We start from the raw sequence: 27,629 nt of genomic DNA on the forward strand, positions 1-27,629 counted from the left end.
AAACATGAAGACACTTGAGCCAAGAGCACTTAGCAGACCACACAAAAAAGAGAAACACATAAACAGACGGGGAGAGAGAAGGACATGAATCTGGCATTTTGAATGGTCTGTTTTCATAAATAGAAAAGTATGGGAAAACATATTTGTGTGCGTGTTTGGAGAGGGGCACGTACTGTTACTATAACAGAATAAACAGCATTCGCAACACATTTATTTTCCGCAGTGTGACGCATTTCCTGCTGAAACGAAATATTCAGTGGGAAATTATGTACGTGGGAGTTCATTGGATTATGCAAAAATGTGAAAGAACCAATCACATTTCTTCCAGAAATTGCACATTTCTGCACAAATCTTTATTATATTTAGCTGATTATAAGGTTATGCAAAAGCTCTTTCAATGCACTCTTTTAATAAGCGACAACACAACACCTAAATCATGTTAACAGCATGCAAAACCATGTTCACAACGTGTAAAACCACTAATTCTCAAATAACACGTCTGAATTTAGTCTGCGGTTACACACGAGATACAGAGATGAAGCACCTGTTTGATCACCACGAGGCCCTAAGCAACATTTCACTCAGTCTACTCCTGAGGGAGAACTCCTGCGCTTCTTTTTACTGGAAGTTACAGAGAATACATGTCCATTGAATGACAAGTGACCTCCAAAACACGTTTTTTTTTACATGTGAATACGCAGAGGAGGCGACATGAGGAATTCAAAAACACCTGCGAAACAAACACGACATGCATTCTTGAGCATCCATCACAATGATGCTGAATTGAGATCCAAACTGTTTGGTGCAAAACACGAAAACTGATCAGTAGAAAAAAAAAACAACAAAGAGAGGGGAAATATGGGTAGCCAGATTATATAAAAAAGCCACTGCATTGTTCCACCATAGAACAAAATATTAAAATAGGTATTTGTGACTTTATATCTTACAATTCTTACTTTTTCCCCATCAGAATTGCAACTTACATCTCACAATTGAAAGTCATAAGATCGTAATTATAAATTTACATCTTGCAATTTTGAATTTGTTCCTCAGAATTCTAACAAACTCACAACTGCATCTCAATTCTGACTTATTTTCTTTGAATTCTGGGTTTACATCTCACAACTCTGTTTTGTTTTTTTTCAAAATTGCAACTTACATCTCACAATTGAAAGTCATAAGGTCGTTATGATGAATTTACATCTTGCAATTTTTACTTCTTTCCTTAGAATTCTAACAAACTCACAATTGCATCTCAATTCTAATTTTCTTCTTTGAATTCTGGGTTTACAACCGCACAACTCTGACTTTTTTTCCCCCCACAGAAATGCAACTTACATCTCACAATTGAAGTCAGTCGTAATTATAAATTCACATCTTTTTCCCCTCAGAATTCTCACAAACTCACAATTGCATCTCAATTCTGACTTTTTTTTAAATTCTGGGTTTACATCTCACAATTTTTTTTTTTTTTTTTTCACAAAATTGCAACTTACATCTCACAACTGAAAGTCATAAGGTCGTTATTATGAATTTACATCTTGCAATTTTGACTTTTTTCCCTCAGAATTCTCACAAACTCACAATTGCATCTCAATTCTGACTCGTCTCAATTTTTTTAAATTCTGGGTTTACATCTCACAATTCTTTTTTTTTTTTTTTTTTTTTTTTTTTTTTTTTTCACACCACTGAATGAAAAAAATAAAAGGTAAAATTTTTAACTCACAATTCTGACTTTTCTTCTCTTAATTGTGAGTTGATATATTGCAGCTGACTTTTCGTCATTTCAAGAAAAAAAAATGCAGATATCATCAAGAAAAATATGCAGAATTGTGACAATTCTTCATGCAATGGCGGAATTAGGCTTCCGTATTAGACTGAAAGACACTCCACATAACATCTCTGATGACTCTGTTTTCCTTCCTCTAATCTGCTGTGAGATTCGATCCCTGCAGTATTTTACCCTCATCTGCATGACAGAACACTCTAAAAACATGTGCCCTCATGCTTACAGAGACCACCAACAGAAGAAAACACCCAAAGAAGCCTCATCTGATGAAGGAAATGTGTTTGCATCAAACCTCAACGGTTAAGAATGAGCAATCATGAATAATCAGTTAATAAAAATGAACTCAATGTGGAACTCAATGCATTAAGGAAAGAAAAATACATAGTGGACATCTGAGCAATCCAAATCCAATTCTAACAGATCAAACTAAACATTATTTCATAGAATTTCCAGATTCTCTCATAAATATAGCTGCAAGCACCCTGGTGGCATTAGGAAAACAGTGCCCATGCATTCACAGTAACCCTCTGACAGGGTTACAGTAATTAAAGGGTTACACTTTAAAATCAAGTGTGTAAAAAAAAAATCCTTAAAAGAACAATAGGGCCCTTCGCCCCTTCGAGCTTGGGTCCTAAATATGTCAAACTTTGGAAGTTAAAAGGGAACGGAGTCAATATTTCTGATAACACATAGCAGAGGAAGTTGAGCCCAGGTCACCATGATCACCTGACACAACCTAGGGTCATGACCCCTGTGTGAATGCTTCTGCTGGGATGGAATTATGGTTAGCGGTTTACAAAGTACAGTTAATGAAAATTTGTATGTAGGCTCATTCAGAATGTTCTGCACTAAAAACAATTTGGTGTAGTAACACACTAAATTAAAGATAAAATTTTGAAGTCGAAAAACCTAAATGGCATTTTCTTGTAAAACATACTCCAATAATCTTTGTTCTATTTTCCATATATATATATATATATATATATATATATATATATATATATATATATATATATATATATATACACACACACGTATACACACACACACACACACATACATATACACGTATATATGTATAGGTGGTACTTCAAGCCAAGGGCCAGGGGTCATTATTATTAAACGCATTAAATTTAATAAATTGTACTTCACTATAAACAGTAGTAGAGCATTCTTTAAACCTCCATAATCATTTATCCTATTCTGAAGGGAAGTGGATTATCTGTCCATTAAAGCTGCTCATCCTGTTAATTTCTCTCTCTCACTCTCCTCTGAAAGCCATTTGCAGACAGCTCAGGAGCTAAGGAACATTGTGGAGGGATGAAGTCATTTTTGTCGTTCTTCCAGAAATGAGATTCAGCCCTGATATCAGGTACACTGACAGGGAGGGAAGGAGGGAGTAATGGATGACAGAAGGCTGTAAAAAAAAAAATAGAAAAGTGATACTTGGAAATGAAAGGAGGGAGAAAATAAAGGACTGATTGAATGTAAATGAAGCGAGCGAGTGAAAAAAAAGAGCACAGGAACATGGAGGAGAAGAGAAAAGGGGCTCTAGTTGTTCCCTGTTGTTTTCATTTAAACAGGCACCAGGAATGTGGCCTTCTTTTCCTTCACTACTGCAAAACAGCCATGAACACAACAGCCGGCATAGAGGAAGGAGAGAGACAGAGTGAGAGAGAGAGGTAAAAGAAAACTCCTCTTTTTTAGTGCAAATTTTAGTTAACTAAAACCAAAACCATTAGAAACTGGTTTTGCTAACTGAAATTAACCTTAATAAAATAAAATATAAAAGTATAAATATTCAAAGAAAAGCTTAAAGTTTGACTGTAGTAACTACTGTAATAAAATAAGTTGTAGCTGAAGTACTAAAATTACTAGAAATAAAACTGAAATCAAAAATAAAGCTACAGAAATTTTTTAAAAAATGCAACCTGATAAAAATGCACATAAAATGACTAAAAGTAAAATAAAATTATAAAAATGCGAAATAATAAAAGCGAAAATATTACTAATTAATATAAAATAGAGCTGCAAAACGATTACTTGCGATTAATCGATTCAAACGAAAGTTTGTTTACATACTATATGTGTGTGTACTGTGTATATTTATTATGCATATACACACACACACATTACAGACTTACATGTAAAATATTTAGATATAATAAATTATATAAAAGTGATTAAATACAAATACATACAATACATACAAATATTTTTTTTAAATATAAACGTGTGTATTTTTATATATACATAATAAATATACACAGTACACACACATAGTATGTAAACAAACTTTTATTTTGAATAGATAAATCGCGACTAACCACTTCGCAGCACTACTATAAAATACTACATACTATAAAAACAACACTAACATGCTAATCAGAAAGTCCATGATTTTACAGCATCATATTAAATTTGTTAAAGTTCATACTTAAGATTTGCAACAAAATTGCTAAAACAATGGCAGTTTCAAACATGTTTCTCAAAACATCTCTGTCTGCCAAACAGACATTAACAAGAAAATATTCTGATGACACTTTAATTGCTTTAATATTATGCTTCAATAATATTCTTTTCCTTTCACACAGACTAGATGAGCAAAAATTAAAGAAATGTGAAATAATTATATTTTGAATTCAAACAAATTACAACACAAACCCATTTTTAGGCTCTGCTGGGAAAATGGTTAAAATAGTTAGCAAGCTGATCTTCCAGCCTGATCTGCTGGAAAGTGTCAAAACCCCTCTGAAATTAGTCAACAGTCCTCTTAAACCAGTAAACCAGCTTAGCCTGGTAAAGCCGTTTTTTTTATCTCCTCAGCAGGCAAAAAGCATGAACTGGTGAATCACTCTCAACACAGCAGCTTAAGGGTGAGAATATCTACAAACATCTCCCACACATCCAGACACTGCATTAAAACACACTGACTCACAAGTGTCTGAGTGAATATACAGAGGGAATTACTCGGTTACAGGGGACGACACAGACGTGACTGTGTCCCCTCTGAGACGACGGTCCGATCGCAGGCAGACAGCAAACACATGCCCTCATTCCAACTGAGCCTTTAATCCTGCTAAAGACACTGAGCAGCAGTTACAGCCAGAACAGCATCAAAGCTTTGACAAGTCATGCAAACACAGCACACAGTCGTCTGGAGTGTGTATGTGTGTGTGTGTGTGTGTATGTGCTGTCTCACGCCTGGCACTTTGTTTCCAAACAGTCTCCCGAGCAGAGCAGCACATTCCAGCCTCTGCAGCTCATCAAACATATTAGTAACCACAACAACTTCCTGTTTCTGTTTCCCAGCTTCCTGTCTGCGCAGGATCACTCGGCACTGGTGCTGATAAAGGAGCAGAGACTCATAACACACACACAAACTGTGTCCCTCCCTTTCCAACTAAAACACACATCCTAAACCAGTTAAGACCTGCACACCAAGTCATACAGCTATAAAACAAATGTTGATGCAGATATTTGAGATAATACTGAGATCACTTGTTTTTGACTGACTTTCTTGGCAAACTAAAGCACTAAGCACAGATCTCTTATGAAACTCAAAGTCTCCATTTGTTCTCCAGAAGGGAAAAAAGATATTAAAAAGTCTGATTAGCACAAAAAATATCGTCAACTTATCCATCATTGTGTTTACATGCACTTACAATGGAAGTCTATGGGCTAAGGCATGGCTCCAGGATCAACATTACAAAATGCACTGATTTATACAAGACATGAGAAACATTATATGTGCTAACATGAGTCTAATGTGACAGAATCTTGCTTTGTCTGTGCAATGTTATGTTCAATCTTTCAACTTTAACGTCATACAAATTACTATTTACATGGAGCAAACTCCAGCCACTGGAATTACAACAGTAAAACCAGATACGCATCCACCTGGAAAAGTAGTCCCAACTCCAAAATGGAAAATCTGGATGATTTTACAGATTAAATATTACACTGTTTACTCAATAAGTCAGTTCAAGTGCTTGTGAACCCTCTAAAAAGACTGACCCTGTATATTCTCATTGGTGCATCACTGTAGAACGTCGATGAGGAAAAGTTGATATTGCATTCTGTTACACACTTGTGGAGGTAATTTAGCAGGCTGTGCTTTTGTTATGTTCTTTTATCTCAGCTCTTTTGCTCATCTTTGTACAGCTGAGCACAATGTGTTCCCCCTTCTCTATCCAATAACCGTTTCACATTACCGCAGCATTGAGACATCTTCACAGGTTACTCACAAAGAGCTCACTCCGAGGGCGTTTTCCCCTCCACATGTGTTTTTCCTGCTTTTTGGGGGGGGTGTGCATACTGTTACTGTTCGTCACAACCTCAGGGAATACTTAGCTAACCCGTCTGCACACACTCGTCGCAGCCCTTGTAATAAACACCCTGTGTTTATGGTCTAAAGCTCTCCAAGCCTCAATATTCATTAACCCACTAGTGTCAGACGGAGTAGTGTCGGAAGGAGTACAGTGATACAGTCAAGATAATTACCCTGGCCTCAACTTTTATGTAATAAATGCCATTACCGTGGTTAGTGATTACACGATTATCCAAATCATAGAGAATGGCAGCATACATAAGGAAAGAACTACTTATTAGAAGAAAGAAAACACAATTCACTGGCCCTAAACGTATTTGGACACATGCAGTATCATTACATCAGATAACTACATAACAGCTTAGTGGCATTTCTTAAAAGGAAAGAGGCCAATATATTGCTATACAAATGTTCCATAGACAAAATCTTTGGACACTCTACTGAAAGGAGGAAAAAAAAAAAACATGAAAGAAACATCAAACAGCCCTACACATGTCATAAAGCAGGCATTAGTCTCTGGAAATGTGCCTGGAGCTAACAGCTTAAGAGGAGGAACGTTTAGCTCTATTTACACTTTGTGTTTTCATTAGCCAGAATACAAATGCGTGTAAGAGTGCCTGAGAAAAGAGTCAAAAGCGTGCGCGAGCCTCCAAGACTCTGTCAATGATGGGCTCAAATTAGACTGCATAATCCAAGCTGAATGACAAGGCCATGCAAACATTTCCCCAATGTGCACTTGATAATGACCCTTCGCAGGAAAAAAAGAAAAAACAGGAATTTGGGAGCTAAAGAGGCCAACAGAATGTTACTCAAACTCATCTGCACCCTTTATATAATCAGCCAATATCAGGCGGCTCCAAACAGAGTTCTAAGTGGACCACAATACTGAAAGGACAAGCTGGCACAGACAAAAATCTCAGGAAAATACAGCACCATAAATGGTGGACTGAGGGAAACTATGACCAAAGCCAGTGTCTGAGACAGACCAACCGTGCTACAGAGGGCTTACCAAAGCCATACAGAGAACTAATCCATCATTGAGAGTATGCAAGACTTTGGAAAACATCATGGCCCTTGGACATACATTACCAAGCACAACACTCTTAAATATGAAGTATTTGAAAGGTATTTCTCACTAAGGTCAGTTTGGTAACACAAGCCTTTTTTGAAGGTTACTTTAACCTTCCATACGACGGACAAACCATTATATAAATACACAAAGAGATAAAGCATTCTTTTCAAAATATGCCAGTTAGGAATGTCAGAATATTACAACTTTTCATAGAAGTAAATAAAAGAATTTGCGGCAGACAGAGGGAGAGACACACACAAGCTACAGGCACTGGACCAAAAGGAAGGTGGGCTAAGGAAAAGAAGAACAACATGACTGCAGAAGAACCTGCTGTGGGCAAAATAAATGTCCTTCATATTTCTAAGAAACATCGTTCTGCTCTTTCCATCAGAGACAAAAAACAAAGTCAGAGCTGTAAATTCAGCCACACTACAACCTGAGGTAACAAAATGTCAAATGCTGGACAAATAAATTCATAATTTTGCACACACAAACCCACTCAAGCTGAAGGCCTTGAAACTCTCATCCAAGTTCTTTTAAGAGCGATACATCAGTTTTATCCTCAATATAATTCAGTCCAGAACACCAGCATAGAGATCTCATAAAACAAAAGTCTATGCACAAAACACTTTATCTTGCTTTGCTCACAAGTCATCACCCATGATTATAAAGCAAAAAGCTACATTCAATCAACAATCTTTGCTGTGCACAAACAATTGTTTATAGAAAACCTATATTTTCAAGCATTTACGTCATAACTCGCCATAAACAAAAGATTCAAAGACACAAATAGCTAAAATAGAGAACAAAGCACATCACTCACCACTCTTGGTTTGGCCTTCAGGGGGACAGTGGAAAGTTCCTCGCTGGACTTTCTCTCTAGTTTTGGGTCAGCAGTGGTGGTAGGAACTGAAGGTGTCGAAGTGGTGCCCTCCAGAATAACCCCACCAGTGGCTGCAGGGGTCTCCGCGGGGGACTCCGGAGGGTTCAAGGCCAAGATGTATTGCTCAGTGACATCTTCTAATGATGGAGTGTCCTCCCCGGGGACTGTTTTGCTGGGTGGCGAAGACTCCGCGACATGGCTAGACCTCTGGAGGTCCTGGGAGATGTGGGCATGTGAAGGAATGATAGGCACAAACGTGGCAGGTTCACTGGCATGACGCACATGTTTGGGTCTGACCTTTGAGGCTGGAAGCTGGGGGAGGATGGATGCAGAGGACTGCTCTTCGCCTTGTTCATCCAAGTGATCCCCATCATCGCAAGACAACTGATGAGTGAAGCGGTTTGTGCGTTTCTTGGGGCTTCGTCGACTGGTGCGAGGAGACAAAACCTGAGCTAATTTAGGGTCAAACGGATATGAGGGCTCACCTGGGGATTTTGTTTCTCCATTATGACCAAGGTGGGAGGGCAAAACATGCTCAGATTGAGAACGAGACCTTCTGGTTGGACAATAAAGTTGTCGCTGTTCACTATTTAGTGCCCAAAGCTCGTCTCTTTGTTCGGATAAGATAGGCTCACTGCTGGAAGGTGGTATGGATTGTTCTAGTTCACTAATAGGCTCGCTGGGATGCTTTTGAAATTCTAAGACTGTATCCGCCAGTTCTCCACGTCTACTGGGATCGCTAAAGCTCTTTTTCTTTACAGCCTTGCCGTTCGCCTTCTCATCAATCAGATTGTCCATTGCGCCAGGTTCACAAACTATGCTCTGAATCACAGTACTGTAATCTCTCAGGCTGTCGCTACACACGGAAAGATCACTGGCGGCGCTGCCTGTATATTCAGAAAGGTCTGCTGCGGAAGACTCCACACCACCCACCTTGGAACTTAGCGAGAGTGAACCGAGCAGGTTGCTGTCCATGGAGAAGCTCTTCCCGCCATCCTCTGTAACTGAACGACGTCTGTGAGGCATAGGATCACTTAAGGAGCGGTACGCAGACTCACCGTTGGACTCTCCGTTACTGCCATTGCTAGAGTCTGAGCCGTTGTTTCCAGCTGAGGAGAATTTCCTTCGCCTGCGAATAGCACTAGGAGTAGACGGAGCCTCTAAGGCCCCCTGGTTTACATTTTTACTGCTGCTAATGTCTCCTCCTATGGCTACTCCCTCATATTCTGTCTTAACAGACGGAACTTGAGATGAAAGAGATTCCTCTGGTGTTGTATCAGGCAACTGCTCTTCGTACAACCCTGACTGATTCCAAACGGTGAGAGCCTGACCCATCAAGTCTTTACTGCAGGAGAGCCCCCCATATGAGCCAGTCTCTGGCTCTGTGACAATTCCTTCATCTGTCAGGCTAGATTCATGACCGGAGAGTTCATCCAGTGACTTATCACAGAACATGTTCTCCTCCGAATTTCCTTTCTGTAAACATTTTCCACTTTTTCCATCAGCCTCCCCTTCCTTACACCCAGAGTGCTCAAGTCTCCTCACCTCCTGCTTTGCCTTATCTTCTTTTTCAGTGTCTATTTTAGTGTCACTGCTTTTTGTCTTGAAACAGTCTTCTTCATAATCATCATCATCCTTACTTTCACCCATCTGACAAATGTCTCTTATCACCTGTCTGGCTTCCTGCACGTAGCGGTCTTGAAGAGGGGTCGGCATTGGCTCGTCGTAACCGTAGGTACATCTGCAGTCATCGCTCTCCACCTCCCTGTCAGCAATCACCTGCTCGCCACTTTCTTCAGAGTCTAGCCGTTGCTCGGAGGAACTCCTTAAACCTGGTCCACTACCATAATATTGCTGGCCCGCTGGCTTCTCAGAATAAGAGAAAGACTTTGCTCTCCTCAAAGTAGCGGTGAGATCCTTCAGGGAAGGGCGTCCATGGTGTGGCCGATTTGTTCTGGAGCCCATTCTGTACACAGTTGTGCCTTGATCAGAGTTTAGATTGTCCTCATCATCTTGTCCCTTTTTCTTCATTCTTAACTCGGAGAGATCAGTCTTAAGGTAGCTAAGAAGTGATAGAGTTTCGGAGGCAATGTCAGGGTTGGACATAGAGATCCTGTTCCTGTCTTTCTCATTATTTAGGGAGTGGCAGAACACCCTGTTTTCCGAACTGCGAGTTTTATAGTCCGCTGGGCTCAAGCTGGGCACAAGCTTTGGTTGAACTCGAATTGGGGAACGAGAAAAGTTATCTCCATGACCAAAACTAGGTGACCGGTACATGGTGGCATTGCCATGGTATGTTTTACTCAGAACAGCTGATGAGGCCCTGGTGAAGCTGTTGGCTGGCTGATCCTCTTCTTTCAATGTCTCTGTGCTAGAATACCTGCTGCTACTTCTTGACCCCAACGGACTGGATGTAAATGAGGGTATGGTGACTTTTGAAACCCGCGACACCTGAGGAACAGGGCTAGACCCCTCGAAATTTCTGTATAGGTGTCTAAAACTGTCCTTAGCCACATGGGACCGTTGAGATGGGCTGTCTCGTGCCCATTGCAGGCCCGTGTAACAACCTCTAGAACGGAAACCCTCAATCCTGCGGCCCACCGTTTGAGAATCGCACGGCTCCATCATTAAAGGTTGGTTGTCACTGTCATCTGACTCTTCATCTCCTCTGCTGCAACTGCTTTTCTTCTTTTTCCTTAGTGAGCGACGTCTCACGTCCCTGTTGTGGTGAGCTAGCGCTGCAGGGCTGTCCTCCTCACTGCCTGAAGACCTTCCTCTCAACTTTGTCCTGATGCCATGCTTGTTTTGGGGGAAGTTATCACCTGTCCGTCCTCTCAACTTCTTGTCCTCTTCTCCGGAGCTCAGTCTTCCACCAGCACTGGCTAGTTCCACGGAGGGCCCTGTCTGTGGTTGGGAGGAGTTATGTGAGGAATGCGAGCTATCCGGTGGCTGTGGCTGCTCTGCCCTCTGCTCTTGCAGCTGCCAACGGTGAGACCTGAGAGGCAAAGCAGTCGTTCTACTGCGCGGTGGGGGAGCAGGAGGAGAATCACAATTCAAAAACTCAAAGGAATGGCTTTCAGCAGTTAAAGTGTGGAAGTTAGGGATTGAATAGTCCGCATGCAATGTACTGTTGTCATGATGAGAGCTGTTTGTGTCTTGCCAGGCTCCCCTTGGCTGGTGGGGGAACTGTTTGTCACCTTTGTCTAGTGCTGAGATGCCCTCTTGGAGGTGTTGACAGGCAGATTTCAAGTCATCAGCATCTGAAGTTGATCGATGTTGCTTTCTGCGTCCATCCCCAAACAGTTCTCTAATTTTAGAAACGCTTGGCCAGTTTGCATCAATATGAATAGACGTCTCTCCATAGGACGGGTGATAGCGACGAGATTTGCATGTTGGGCTCCCTAAAACAAAAGCATTGTGATGTTAACTCAGTATGGTAGTTTATGTGTGTTCAAATGCAGACCATCACAAGCAATCTGTCATAGCACCAAACTAAATACAGTACACAATACTAACTAATACAAACTAAGTTTGAGCATAAGTGTTATAGACAGCGCCTTTGTTTACGCCTGACGATTTGTTGGGTGCTAAATGAGAACTAGTGATTTCAAAACAACGTATCTTACCTGTGTTTGTGCCACCTACACTTTTCCGGAGCCTGTGTTTATCGCCTCTGTCCGAATCCGACCCTGACACAGATTCTTGAGCCGAGCAAGATCTGCTCGATCTGTTACTGTCCTTACGTTTCTCCGTCGCAGACTCCGAAAACTCCTTGGATAAGCAGCCACTCTCGCTCAAAGACGAATCTTCGACGCTTTTTGTGTTTTTAACGCTTCCAGTGTTGACTAAAGAGCTCTGTGCCCCAGCTGTGCTCAAAGTAAACTTCTCAGAGAGCTCACGAACCGATATTCCATGAGAGGCTTTCTTGAGGTCTGCGGTCGAAAGGCTGGCCGCTGAGATTTTGGAAACTTTTCTGGATACAGTAACAGCGTGCGTCGCTTGTGATGGCTGCGCGCTGTGCTCTAAGGCGTCTGGGGGAAGGGCACCGCACCTATCCAAATCCTCTCCAAGTGATCTGCGCTTTGCGCTCCAGCTCTCCAACTTTTTGAAAGAGACGCTTCTATGAGCAGGCGCCTTTCTCTCAGTCTCCCTTTCAGCCATTGCGATGCCTGTCCTCCCACTTGTCTTTTTTGCTATTCTCTCAGTTCATTGATAAATAGTCCGCACTTTTCTTCTCCTTCGTTTTCCGTGGTTGCCTTTACCCCCCCTGAAAACAACTTACAATGCCCCCATTTAACCACAAAAGTTGCCTGGCAGTGTTTTCCGAAGAGGAGGACAAAAAAAAAAAAAAAATCAGGAACAACAGATGAGATTGTTTACGAAAACAGAGTTATATCCCCAGAACTTTGCGCATGTTTGCTTCCCTTAGTGTCCATCCATGCATTTAGAAAGAGCTCAAAGTTTGACCAGAAAACTCCCAAGTGTTTCAGCCCAACACACACTAGAGCAACGTTTGAATAATGTACATTTTCCAAAGTAAATCCCATTTCCATGGCCGACTGTCTTTCTTCAACTGCATCCTTTATTTCCAGCTTGAATAAGTGCGCTCAGCCTTATTTTGGCACAATTAAGGGTTTCCGTGACTTGTGGCTTTTTACATGCAGATTGTTGCTTGGATTGAGGGCGGGACTAAAACATGGGGTCGGGGTTAGAGAGAGAGACCCCTGGGGAATACGAGGGGGGATCCAGCTTTTCCTCTTTCTGATGTGAGAGCGCAGATAATGTTGACGGTATGAATCAGTTTGTAAACGCACAGTGGGAAACTGTTGAACAAATTATCATCTTCATTTTCTTTGCTTAGCTTTGGGGGAGCTCAGACAGATATATCAAGTTATTGCCTCTTTAACCAAAAGCTCTGTTTGTCTGCACGGTCTCCGTGAACTGTCCTTACAGTAAAAAAAAATTGCAGTCCTTTGTTTCGAAGGCTTCTTTTTTTCCTCTATTCCTTCCTTTTTTCGTCTATCTTGCCTTTTAGTTGCATGGCTAGAGTGCACTCTAGTGGCCATGTTCTTATCTAAAGTTGAATGTAATGAATGTAACGTCTTAAATATCAAACCAAGTTTCAATATTATTTTAAAGGGCACACAAGAACACTTTTCAATTTTACAAAGACATTTGAGGTTAGTTCTGATAAAATCTGGTTTGTCTGGTCTGGTTTGGTTTCTTTATGCAATGCAAAGTTCAATTGTACGTTTTGGGTTCACTGTAGGTCTGTCTTGTACCTGAATGTTACAATAATACAAGGAACACTGCAGGAAAATAAGTTTATTGACTTGTCTTTATTGGACAAATAACAAATCAGGTTAAGAACACAGCAGACACAATTTAATTTTATTTCATTATACATTTAAAGGCTATAAAACATTCACAAAGACCTCATTTGGAATAGCTTAATTTAATAATATACTTATTTAGAGATTCTATAGATTATTTAGAAAATAATTATAAGAGTTTGATATGTATTAGCAAACATTCTGTGACTTTTTCTTTGCACAGTGTCTGACAAGCATTCAATAACTAGTATGCTTAATTGAAAAACATTTTATATGCACATACTACATACAGACACAGATGGAATGACGTTGCTAGTATATTAGATAACACTGACAGAGTTGTTTTCATCTTTGTATGGGCAAAATGATCAAGCAGGAAACACATGGTCAGTTTAATGTGCAAAAAACAAAACTTTGGTAAAGTACGCCACCGACTGGCCAAGACAGAAATGCTTGTTACTTCAAGACTGAAGTTGCTCACAAGTTAAAATTGTAAGTTTGCACTTCAGTGCACAGTGTATTTAAAATAGCACAGTACTATGACTATTGCATTTGCCAAAATACAGTGTACACCCAATCATTATTCAATTAGACAGGCACAAAACTGGATTTCAAAATGCAAAATAGCATTTTTTAAATTGTTTTATTTAATGATAACTGAATGCCACTTGCTGAATTAATCATGCAACATGGTAAGGTTGCGTGACAATAGTTTGAAATGTTTTTCATTGCATAATGCAGACAGTTTCACAAACAATTTAAATAAAACAGGATGCAGTATACAGTATTTACAGTACAGTATATTAGTATTTCACTCTGAACACAGTGTGTGTTCATGCACATTGAAGAAAAAGGTTCTTCTTCACCATTCAGATAATTCATATTTTAAAAATCACAAACATAATACTGGCCAAATGTCGAAAACACATTAACACTCACTCTTACAATAATGCATTAGAATTTGTTTTACCATACTATAAACCCAGCCTCACAGTCACATATATTTGTGGTTTCCAACCATGTTGTAGCTTCAAATTAAAGCTTGCAACCCATATGATGTCTACAGCTGCGACTAAACTGCTTCATGAAAACATAAAGACAGTACAGGCAGTACAAATCTGTCTTTCAGTGTGAGCTGTTCCTGGATCAGGCATTGTACATGTGTTGTTGTTAACACTGGATCCCTTTCTTGTAGGACAAGACGTTCCATCGTAAGGATGTTGAGCTGCACAAAGTATTATTAAACTATCAAACATCAGATAATGACCTTCAGTTAATGTGCAGCAGATGTAGTATGTTAAACAGATGGTGTTATTCTTTCCATTCCAAATGCTGTCATTCATCTCTATCTCTCATGTATAATTCCACACATCATCACTGTGTCAGTGCACCTATTTATTCGAAATATCACGCATATACAGTACCGTTCAAACATTTGGAGTTGTTAAGATGTTAGTAAAAGAAGTCTCTTCTGCTCACCAAGGATGCATTTACTTGCACAAAATACAGTACAATTGTGAAAAAGTATTATCATTTCAAATAACTGTTTCCTATTTTAATATATTTTCAAATGTAATTTATTACTGTGATGCAAAGCTGAACTTTGAAATATTTCTCAAAAAACATTTCTGATTATTATCAGTGTTGATTTTTCCACAGTTTTCGTGGAAACTGCCATACTTTTTCAGGATTCATCAGAAAGTTCAAAACAACATGTATTTGAAATAAATATCTTTTGTAAAATTACAAATGCCTTTACCGTCACTTTTAATAAATTTGATGCATCCATGCTGAAGACAAGTTTTCATTTCTTAAAAAATATCTTACTGACCACAAACGTTTGAATGTTTTTTAGACACACATGCACACAACACACAAAAACACACACTCAAGAATATATCAAATGCCTTTACCGTCACTTTTAATGAATTTAATGCATCCATGCTGAGGAAAAGTTTTGATTTCTTAAAAAAATATCTTACTGACCACAAACTTTTGAATGTTTTTTTACACACGCACACAACACACAAAAACACACACTCAAAAATATATCTTAGTCTAGTGATATAGTTTTTGTTTTAAAATAACAATTATTACTTTTTATTATTATTGTTCTTTGAAAATAAATATAACTTCCTAAAAAGTTATATTTAATGGGTGATTTATTTTCCTTGTGTTTTTAAACAAACATACTTGTAAAACCTGTGAACCTGTGCAACTTAATCAAAAGTTAACAATTCTTTTTTTCTTTTATTTGCACTCAAAGTCCACTTGGATTAAAGATCTGAAACCGGCAAGACATTCCTGCACGCTTTCTCAGCTCTGTAATACTTATATCAATATCTACATCCTATTGCCCTCATAAAATGATCGTAAGTGCACCACCTTTTTTCCAGGCAAGGCGAAATCATGCTGATCTAGACACTCAGCCAAACTACTGCACTCATTCAGCTGCCAAACACAGGGTTCAAACCCTCAGATACGAGGGCAAAGCAAATGTAAATGTCCATCCAAATGATTTTTAGTAACACTGAACTAATCAATAAGAGTCAATTCCTACAACCACTATGTACAATCTTCACAGTACAGGTACTTAATGCTTTGGACGTCTTGTATTTAAATATTGACTTTTTCTGGTTTCAACATCTACACACCCTACTAAGTGTATCTTAACGTAAGACACTACAGGTTAACAGGGTAAATGTTTAACTAATAGGTATCACTGTACTTTCCCGGTTAATTAATCACAGTACATTACGACAGTACATTCTGCATTACAACTTTTGTGCAATGTAATGTTTAAATCGTTTGCATACATTTACAGAACATACTTGTTTCATTTTATGACATGAGAATTTTAACAAAGGGGATTTTAGTTTTTAGGAACATAAAGTTATATAAATAATGTGATTATTTTAGTATAACTGACACTATTATAGTGTTAATATTTAGAATTTAATTTTTTGTTTTCACTTTCATTTTAGTTAAAGACTTGTCTACCTTTTTTAATACAGTTTTATTTATTTAGTTTTAGTTTAGTTATTTTAGTACTTCAAGCTAAATTAAATAAAAATGAGAAATGTTGCCTTCAAATAATAAAAAAAAAAAAAAAAAAAAAAAAAACATATATATATATATATATATATATTTGTTACTTTTAATGATTTCGGTTATAGTTAACTATATTAACCATGGAACAAACCCTTCTGTAAAAAACTTGTCTGATGTATGTAAGTTAAGATTTCTGGCTCAGTGTATGAGAGTTTTTTTTTTTTTTTTTTTAATAAAACAGCCTATAAAGATATGTACTGTAATTTAAATCTGTAGAAACAAATACATAAAGTGTTAAAATAAACACTTAAAGTTGAAGTAAGCGATTTCTGAGAAAGGACAGAGCGCTAAAACACACTTGTAGCCAATCAGCATTAAGGGGCGTGTCCACTAATGATGGGGGAGGTGCCTGTGTTGCATAGCTGCCTGTTTGTGAACTTGTGGGCGGAGCTGTAAAGATATCATGTGATCCTATTGGTTGGGGGTGTGTTTGTTTTGGTGGTTTCAAATATCATCAGTGTTGCTTACTGCACCTTTAAATGTGTATTTTGGATGGCGGTACCCTTAAAAAACTCCAAATATGTCCAAAACAATGGTTTTGACTGTAGTGTCTTGCTTTAACATACAGTAACTTTCGACCACAGCAGGTGTGCTCCAGTCAGATTTTGTCAGACTTGTCTTTGAGAGAGGTGATCTTGAGCAGCAGACTCCTGGTGCTGCGTCTGTATTGCGGTTGGGTGAAGTAGAACAGAATGGGGTCCAGAACGCTGTTCATACTGGCAAAGGGTCTGGTGCTTTTGTAGATCACAGACAGCAGGTTCCTTAGCTCGCAGGGGGCCGAGGGAAAGGTCCTCACCAGCAGGTAGAGCGTCTTTGTCACGTGGAACGGCAAAAAGCTGATGGCGAACACAAGCATTACAATGATGATCATCCTCACGGCTTTATTTTTCTTCTCTATGGCAGAGACTTCTCGAGCTTCGGTGGTCTGCCAGAGAACCCGTGCCATATTGCAGTACAGCACCACGATCACTAGAAAGGGCACAACGAAGCCCAGACAGGTCAAAGTGATGCCGTACGGGAAGTATGCTCTTGAGCGGTCTGGAGTGCTGAGGTCGTAGCACACCGTTCGGTTGCGCTGGATGCCGGTGGCGGCAAACTCAAACGTTGGTGCGCAGAGAACCGCGACGGCCACCCAAACACCAGCGCAGACCAGCCACGCCAGTCTGCGTCCGCCATGTCTGGGCCACAATGTCAGCGGATGGCAGATGCCCATGTAGCGCTGGAAGCTGATGCAGGTGAGGAAGAAGATGCTTCCGTGCAGGTTGCTGTAGAACTGGAAGCGAACCAGACGGCAGGTGAAGTCGCCAAACGGCCAGTAGTCTTTGCTGGCGTAGTTGTATATGAGAAGCGGAAGGGAACAGACGTACAGGAAGTCCGCCACCGCTAGATTCAACATGTAGATTTTGGTCCGTGTCAGAGCACGCCGGGAACCCCAGATCCGCAGGATGATGATGAAGTTGAGTGGCAGTCCAAAGATAAAGACCAGGGTGTAGACGGACGGGAGGAGGATGCGCTTGAAGTCCTCCTTGTACGTGCAGGATGGCAATTTGAGGGTGGAATGGTTAAGAGATGCCATCTTGACAGATATTGCCTCACATTCTGAAAAACAGAAACGTTTATGCATCAGTGTAGTCATACATAAACAGATGCACTGATAATATTGTATTCCATTGTTAATGGAAATAAATGTAAAATAAAATATAAATTAATTTCAATTTCTCATTTTGATTTAGTTTAGCTTGATGTACTAAAATAACCCAAAACTGAAATAAAAATTAATAAAAAATAAATTATAAAAAAAATTACATAATTTATAAAAAAAAATTCAACTAAAATTAAAACAGGAAATTTAAAAAATGTAAAAAAATCTAAATATTAATAAAAGCTAGAAGTATCTAAATGATATTAAAATAACACTGCCGAGTGCAACAATGCTATAGTTTTTTGTTGTTGTTGTTGTTTTTAGTGCATGGTATTAATATAACTGTATATTGTTATAAAACTAAAACTAAATTGAAAATCATTTTCATAAAATATAAATATTAGATGAAAAAAACGCAGCTTAATTTGAAGCAATAAAATTACTAAAACTTCAAATGACAAGTAAAAACACTAAAATAAAAGCTAATTCATAATATTAATAAACACTACAAAACTTTATAAAGAAAGTAGGGCTGGCAAACGATTAATCACAATTAATCGCATACAAAATAAAAGTTTGAATTTGCCTAATATATGTGTGTGTACTGTGTGTAATTATTATGTATATATAAATACAAGCACATTCATGTATATAATTAAGGAATATTTTAAAGTATACGTATTTATTATCATTTTTATAGAATTTATATTATGTATAAATTAAAATATTTTGTACATAACATATTTCTCTTAAATATATACATAAATGTGCTTGTATTTATATATACACAATAATTACACACAGTACACACACATATATTAGGCAAATTCAAACTTTTATTTTGTATGTGATTAATCGCGATTAATCATTTGCCAGCCCTAAAATAAAGTGAAAATAACACTGCTGTAATATTGTTGCAGTGTTTCTCTTTGCTAGGTTGATTGTTTTGTTCATTGTAATCCACTATTTTCTTTGAAAATAACAGGGTGGAAATACAAATAATTTATAATTTATAATTTACTTGAATCAATATTTCATCTTCACATATTTATTTGGTGAGAATGTGTGACAAGTGAGACAATGTACAGTCAGCCAGTCACAATCACAAAATAAAATGTAAGTGTACATTATCCTGTATTATATGTGACCCTGGACCACAAAACCAGTCGTATGTAGCACACTTGTAGCAATAGCCAACAATACACTGTAATTAAAATGAATGATTTTTCTTCTAATCATTAGGATATTAAATAATAATAGAGATATTTAGTAAATTTCCTACCGTAAATATATCAAAACTTAATTTTTGATTAGTAATATGCATTGCTAAGAACTTAATTTGGACAACTTTAAAGGCAATTTTCTCAATATTTGGATTTTTATCCACCCTGAGATTCCAGATTTTCAAATAGTTGTATCTTAGTCATATTCTAACAAACCATACATCAGTAGAAAGCTTATTTAGCTTTCGTGTGATGTATAAATCTCAAAATTAACCCTAATGACTGGTTTTGTGGACCAGGGTCATGTATTACATGCAAATCAATAAATTTATATTGTGATCCCTCCTCATCATTATCATTTCAAAAAGGGCTAAAACATATTTTATTTGGCATAATCCAGAAGAAAATATGATGCTAAATTAATGCTTTTTTCACAGCTCTGGAGACTAAACTAAGTTCTCATTGATTATCATCTTTGTTTCAGTATGTTTCTCCTAAAATTTCAGTTTTGAGTTTTGAAGTGAACACAGAGACAATCAAACTTTTAAGTTCACTTTGAAATCTCTGACATTTGAATCTGAGTTTTATCTGAATCTGAGGCAATATTATTAAGATCTCTTCTGAAATCAGCTTTTTCTGGGGTAAATTGGGTGATTTAAGTAACCTTTCATCTGCTTAATTTCATTGAACACTGACTATAGGGCTGCACAATTAATCGAATTTGTAATCATGATTACAGTTACAGATGCCACAATTATGTAATCGTTCAAAGGCACAATTACAAAAAAAATCCATTTATTATACTGCTTTCTTAAGATCAAACATCATTTAATGTAAATTGTGATAATCGTAATTAATAATCGCAATTACAATTTCAAGGGGATAATCGACAATTATTATTTTCGTCATAATCGTGCAGCCCTACCTGATTATTAAAAAGATCTCATTAGTGATTTTCCTTTTCTGTATAACCAAACAAATGGCTCCCTTAATATTGCAAACCACACATCCATTCAGTGTGTGCATGCAAAGTACATTTATACAGTCTAAATATAGTAAGTAAAAACCAAATTAGAGAGAAAATACATCTCGTTGAAACCCAATTAGACGAAAAACATTCAATAATACTGCAGGATTCATGCAGAGAGTGAGCAAACTAACCGCATTTGCCAGACTCTCAGGAGCCACTCGGCAACTTTATTAATCATACTGCCGAGTGAAAGCACTCACTGCTGTATTTTACTCTGTATTCTCTGGTGCTGGATAACACTTAATGTTAAAACACAAGTCAGATGGTTAATGCATACTGTATAAACATGACTGGAATTACAACTTTTTCCCATGTGACCTGCCTAGCTGCAATTTCACATGAGAATACTATACTGGTGTCTCTAATAAAAACACAAGGCGCAGTTTTGAAAATTTAAGGCAGGAAAGCGGCACTTGACCAGCAGTGTTAACTGTAAAGATACATGTGAGAACAGATTATGGGATGTTGAGGACATCATATAGACTTTGGGTTTAAAATGCTGAATCCTAAGTAAACAAATACATGTGAGGCGGAAATAGATATTTGCTTCTGCAGTTGCTCATAAATGTGAGATTGTCATGTACTTAAACGGCCTTAAAATGAAAAATAAAGCCTACTTAACATATTTAAACAGAAATGGTTTAAATGAGCTATTGTTTCCACCAACAGATAATATGTGCCACCAGTGGCAGCAAACAAAATTGCAACAGCATGCTGATGACATTTCTGATCTTTGTTTTTGTGATAAAAATGTTCCTTTTTTACTTTTTAATAACTTTAAATAAAAAAGATACTATACGCTACAACTAAAGCTAAATGTAGCACCCTTGAACCATTCATAAAACAATTTCCTAGTCACACTGCTACACTAACGGAAAAAGGAGTTCTAAGTTACACTAAAGTTGCAAAAGATTTTATTGCACATTTAATAGACAGCAGAGCCGCACAAATCATGTGACACATGCTTGCTAAAGACACAGGAAAAGAAAAAGTTCACATTCCTCTTTTACTCCTTTCAGTTCCCAGTTTGAATGAGCTGATTCATATTTAAATGAAGTGCCCCACTCTTACTATCAAAGGCAAAACATTCACGAGAACGGTGATGAACAGCCACAAAGACGTCTTTAAAGTCTCTTTTCATAATGTTTTCACAATGCTTTTATGTTCAAATCTTAATTTTATTTCTCTAAAAAAAGAGAAAATTTCCATATACATACATATATGACACAGTAAAAAATAACAATATTAATCTAAATCCATGGTAGATAAATTCTGCAACTGTTCACACATTATATGCACTGTAGTGTACACATGCAAAACAGAAGCTTTTGCAAAATCCTGCAGTTTGGATCTACTCCCAGTTCATGCAGTTTCATGTAAAAGCCTATTTCCGGTTATGCCACCAACACACGACTGTAGTTAATGCAATCAGTAAATGTGTGTTTATTGCATAATACCTCATCTTTATGAGCTTATCTACACTATGATTACTGAAGGCTTTGCTGCAAAAGATGAATTAAAGACTTTCCCTAAAGTGTAAGTTCTTGTCTTTTATCACAGCGGCTAACGTCATTATCAAGACGTGTTGTGCAACAGACATGAGACACTCTGTTGCACAAGAATGTCTCTTTGTCTGAGCCTATGTGTGTGTGTTTCTGCCCAATACTAACACCTGCAGATGCTGTTAATCCTGAGGTTTTTGCAGTAGCCTGATTGCAGACAGCCTGCCTGATTCTCCGGATTCCTAATCATTAGTCTAGCCCAGCCCAGCTCATTAGCTCTTCTTCATTTATCTCAGAAGGAGCTGGAGTGAAAGCAGAAGGCTGGATTTGTCTAGACAGGTTTAGGAACACATCTTGGCCTCAGGTGGAACTGAGATAAAACACTGAGTCCTGGAAAGGAGGAATGCTGTTTTGGTTTTCTTATTTTTATTTATATTATATATAAAATTTGAATACAATTTATATTGTAGTATATTTAATTTTTTCATTATTTCTTAATTAATTCCATTTGATGGAACTGATTTCCGACCCCCTTATTTGGAAAATGTGGTTCTAGGGAGTTGTAGGTGGTTGCTAGGGTGTCGCTATGCAGTTGCCAGGATGTTCTGGGTGTTGCCAGAGTGTTTCTATGCAATTGTGGTTGTAACAACTCTGGAATTGTGGGTGTTGCCAAAGTGTTGCTATGCAGTTTCTAGAGTGTTGTGGTTGGTTGCCAGGGCATTGCTATGCAGTTGTGGTTGTTGTGGTATTACTATGGTATTCTGGGTGTTACTACGCAGTTTCTATAGTGTTTGGGTGGTTGCCATGACATTGCTATACAGTTGTGGATGTTACGGTGGTACTTTGGTGTTGTATGTGTTGCCAGAGTGTTGCTATGCAGTTTCTAGAATATTGTGGGTGGTTGCCAGGGTGTTGCTATGCAGTTGTGGTTGTTTATGGTGTTACTGTGGCATTGTGGGTGTTGCCAGAGTGTTACTATGCAATTGTGATTGTCTATTACTATGGCATTTTGGGTGTTGCTATGCAGTTTCTAGAGTGTTTGGGTGGTTGCCATGGTATTGCTACGCAGTTGTGGTTGTCATGGTGTTACTGTGGTATTGTGGGCATTGCCAGAGTGTTGCTATGCAATTTCTAGAATGTTGTGGGTGGTTGCCAGGGTGTTGCTATGCAGTTGTGGTTATTATGGCGTTACTGTGGCATTGTGGGCGTTGCCAGAGTGCTGCTATGCAGTTTCTAGAGTGTTGTGGTTGGTTGCCAGGGATTTGTTATGCAGTCGTGGTATTACTATGACATTCTGGGTGTTGCTATGCAGTTTCTAGAGAGTTGTGAGTGGTTGCCAAGGCATTGATATTCAGTTGTGGTTGTTACGGTGTTCGGCATTGTAGGTGTTGCAATAATGTTGCTATGCAGTTAATAGAGTGTTGTGGGTGGCTATCAGGGCATCTGCTACTCATTTGTGGTTGTTATAGTGTTACTATGGCATTTCAGGTGTTTCCAGAGTGTTGCTATGCAGTTTCTAGAGTGTTTTGGGTGGTTGCTTGGGCATTGCTATGCTTGTGGTTGTTATGGTGTTACTCTGGCATTGTGGGTGTTGCTAGAGTGTTACTATGCAGTTTCTAGATTATTGTGTGTAGTTGCCAGGGCATTGCTCTGCAGTTGTGCTTCTTATGGTGTTACTATGGCATTGCGAGTGTTGCCATAGTGTTGCTATGCAATTTCTACAGTTTTGTAGGTGGTTGCCAGGGCATTGCTATGCAGCTGCCAGATTGTTACAGGTGTTGTCAGAGTGCTGTGATGTAGAGTGATGTGTGTGGTTGCCAAGGCATTGCTATGTGGTTGCCAGAGTGTCACAGATGTTGTCAAAGAATTGCTATGCAATTACTAAGGTGTTGTCGGTTGTTTATAGGACGCTGGGATGTAGTTGCTTAGCTTACAGTTGGTGTAATTTATTTGTCTGCCAGGCAAAATTGTAGATTTAAAGCTTGTAGATTAACACAAATCTCTAACACAAAATAACAGTGTTGGTTGCATTTTCATTAGACACTGGTAAGTCAAAAATAAGAGTATTTACGGTGTCTGGAAAAGCATTGTTCTACTCTGTCCCAGGGTTATTTGAGTTTTTGCATGAAGTCATAATCAGTCAAAAATAGACAGTAAGTCCAAGAACGCAGCTGGAGTTTGTCATATTTGTCATATTTATGGTAGAATGTGAACTTAACAGCATTAATGTAACAATATTGACAATATTGAGACGGTGGCGCTTCATGAAACGGAACGGAAAGGGAGTGGTGGTTATGGCTGTTGATTTAAGCAAACAGAGATATCTGTCAGCTGTCTGCTGTCCAGAACTCAAAAGACCCCAATCAAGACTTGTTTGAGTTGAGTGTTGTATATGAAAGGTTACTTTTTGTGCGACTACATATATTTCTTGTGACACTTAAGCAAATAGCTGCAGGGGTGGTGACAGAGCAGCAACCTGAAACCGCAAGAGTCTTAATTTAGCAGTTACTGCACATAACAAGCTCTTACGCAAATTTCAGAAAGATTTCTAAGTGATAAAATTAAAGAGAGCATTACGGCTTCATGTCTATGGCATTTGCTCTTTTCCAAACACCCTTTTCCACACCTTTTTTCTGAGAAATTTTTGTCATAAGGCATTCTTTATATGCTATGCAAACAAAACTCTGTTGTAACTGAAAATGGAAAAAACCCTGCCAGGTCTTAAAGCCACATTTGACATGTTCCTTTTAATCAATTTTAAGTTCTTGCATTGTAACAACACCCGAGGCAACTGAACTCTGGTTATACAGCACAAACGACTGACGTAGTGTCAGTGGGCATTAAAATGCAAGCAGATACTGGTAAGAGGGTCGTTCACCTTGCAAGCATTTATCATAGTCAGGTGCAAAAATAGCACAGTAGCGCATGAGTTTGCTTCCAAGCAACATCCAGTGGTGACATTTCAGCACAATTATACATATTACAACAAACTATTAATAACAGTAGGAAACTTGCTATTTTGGCAAGGAAAGTCATGTTTCTGAGCGGGACATAGATCTGTTTTATCTTTTCCTAGCATTTGGCTTGTGTTTTCTCTCTGTTGAGTGTACAAACTACCCCTTGGCGCCACTGGCTGTCACCACTATAAATTTAAAAAGGTCAAACAATTAAAAAAGGCAGCTATTGTAGATTCTTGCCTGGATTAACAACCTTAGGAATGTTTTCTTTTCTACACACCTTCCTTCCCACACTATGATGCTATTTCCCCTAAGGAGACATCTCATGCACATTACAGAAACATACAGCACAGAAGCCATTCACTAGAGCATCACTGACCTACTGGAATCTGCAACGCAAACAATGACTTACAGTGGATTCCAGCAATTCTGTGGAATCATATTTTCACAGAGCTGTTTATACAGGTGACCAATCAGGACCGAATGATACTTTATAGACACAGAGATGTGATTTACAACATTGCATTACTTTACTAACAATACTAGACAAAATAAATGATCATGACAGGTGGTGTGGGGCTGATAAATCAGTTAATAAATCAATTATTCTCAATAGCTCAATAAATAAATTAATAATTTCACAGCACAGGTAAAAATTGTTTTGTGTAATAAAATCTGTATTTTTAAAGAAAGGATAAAGACCATGATTTTGAATTTTTTTTTTTATATTAGTTTTTTAAATTTTAATTTTAGTTATGAATACACGATCTAAAAAAAAAGTTTAGGGTCATTGCAATGATTTGTTATTGTTATAAAAATCAGTTTCTTTCATGTTTTGCTGTTATACATATACATTTTTGTATTATTCATTTTATAACACCAGGACTGGCAACAGAACATAATACATCTATAAAAACAACCTGGATTAGGAATTATTATCATTCATTAGTATTTACATGCATAAGTAGCTAAACATCACATGCTCATAATAAACAACTGACGCAAATAATCAAATGCTTATTTTCATGCTACTTATAAACAAAGTCATTGTAATTGCTTCCTAAACTTACCTTTGCAGTCAGTCTTTCGTTATTTCCCCCGATGGACACCGGTAAACAAGTCTGTCTGCGAAGTAAAAGTGAATCTCCTCAGAGAGACGAAGAAAACAGTGAAGTAGTGAATTACTCTGCTTTGCACTCTTCTTCTTTCTGCACTGTCGCGTCATCGAGAACCTGATTAAAGTAACCCGCCCCCGTCTCATGAATATTAATATCACGTAGCGCTACGTCTGATTGGCTAAAAGATTTTGAGAAGTGTTTTTTTTTTTCTGTCTTTGCTTTGGAAATTTTACGTGTAGATTTCTGTAGAAAAATGTATTTTTACTATAAATAGTCTGTAGTTAAGCACAGTAAAGTCGTTGTGTATTTATTATCTCACAGAAAGTAATAGTTGAAATGGCCCCCAAGTTAAAACGGCTCCAATACTATTGTGTTTGAATATTCTGAGCACAATCTACCATTGATATTAACAAACAACTGCCAATGAACACGTTTTTCTTTTGTACATGATTTTGGCCTGCAGGCAGTTTACACCAAAGTTTCCCAGCTGTTCTGCTGCTGACTAATTTTAAAAGGCATTACCGGTGCAAACTGATTTTATGCGATCCATGCAAACTCATGTTTTTGTTCATTTGCAATGGCGGAGAACAAGTTAAAGCAGGCATGTGTGCAGACATAACAAGTATAGGTTAAATAGTCCACCTTGATATTTGCATGATTTTTAAATCAAAACAAACTGATCATTTCTTTTCACACACACTGTGTTGCTCAAAAAACATAAAAAAAAAAAAAAAAACTTGGCAACTGCAGACAACACTCCCAAAACTTGGCATGAGATAGACCGGAAAAGGTTCAAGAGTTTATAAAAATCTTGAAGTTCATTTCTAGTGTACTGGAGCAGATATTCAACAGAAGCTAGGTCATTTAGTGTCATTTTTTTTTAGGCACTATATTATTGGATCCAATAATGATCCGTTTAATTGGAAGTGGTTTTGTATACGTGCAGATTTAAGTGAACCACTTCAACAAAATGTAATGGTGCTGTTTTTACATTTTATTTTTACATTTATATTGAAGTAAATAAAAAAAGATGCAGATTTGGGCTTTTATTTTTCTTATATGCAATTAATATGTACTTGGTTTTCAGCATCAGACATGAATAATTTACTCCATCTACTGTTTTAAACAAGTTGAGAGAGAAAAACATCCCTGCGTCAGGTACAACATCAGCCCGAGGGTCTTCCGTTTCGATCTGTGATATGATTCTTATATGCATGATTCAGAAATATAATAGCTGATATTGTAGTACATTTACCTGCCCATGCTACACTCTTAAAATAAATGTTCCAGTAGGGTGTTTTCACAGCAAAGTCATAGAAGAACCATTTTTGGTTCCCTTAAGAACTTTTCAGTGACCTTAATAACTCTTTATAGTTTTAAAAACATTTTAACGATCTAAAGAACCCCTTTCAACTACACAATACATCTGTATTGGCATCTACACTGTAAAAAAAAAAAAAAAACAATAAAAAAAAAAGTTTTCATCCTGCCTTAAAATTTTAAATTTACTCAGCTCAAATATTCACGTTTCATGTAGTACAACTTAACATTTCATGTTGACTAAACTTAAAATTTTAAGGCAGCACAAACACTTACTTAGGTTGAACAACTTTTAAAATTGATGGAATCTTTTATTCCA

General features: G+C 37.8%; 2 protein-coding genes across 3 annotated transcripts in view; both read right to left on the reverse strand.

The window, feature by feature from the left end:
• LOC127180677 (rho guanine nucleotide exchange factor 17) overlaps positions 1 to 12,739 on the reverse strand; it is an 88,008-nt gene extending 75,269 nt beyond the window's left edge. For both annotated transcript variants that reach the window (XM_051134883.1, XM_051134882.1), the window contains exons 1-2: positions 11,701 to 12,739; positions 8,015 to 11,475 (exon numbers count right to left, since the gene is read on the reverse strand). In XM_051134883.1, the coding sequence (XP_050990840.1) occupies positions 8,015 to 11,475; positions 11,701 to 12,235 (3,996 nt within the window). In that variant the 5' untranslated portion in view covers positions 12,236 to 12,739. The remainder of the gene's footprint in view (positions 1 to 8,014; positions 11,476 to 11,700) is intronic.
• Positions 12,740 to 16,513: 3,774 nt separating this feature from the next.
• On the reverse strand, positions 16,514 to 26,069 carry LOC127181182 (P2Y purinoceptor 3). Its single transcript, XM_051135742.1, has 2 exons — positions 25,943 to 26,069; positions 16,514 to 18,117 (listed from the first exon to the last, which is right to left on the reverse strand). Exon 2 carries the CDS (start codon positions 18,092 to 18,094, stop codon positions 17,117 to 17,119), a length of 978 nt encoding a protein of 325 aa, XP_050991699.1. The 5' UTR covers positions 18,095 to 18,117; positions 25,943 to 26,069; the 3' UTR covers positions 16,514 to 17,116.
• Positions 26,070 to 27,629: the final 1,560 nt, after the last annotated feature.

Source organism: Labeo rohita, chromosome 18, assembly GCF_022985175.1.
Source record: "Labeo rohita strain BAU-BD-2019 chromosome 18, IGBB_LRoh.1.0, whole genome shotgun sequence".
Taxonomy (NCBI): domain Eukaryota; kingdom Metazoa; phylum Chordata; class Actinopteri; order Cypriniformes; family Cyprinidae; genus Labeo; species Labeo rohita.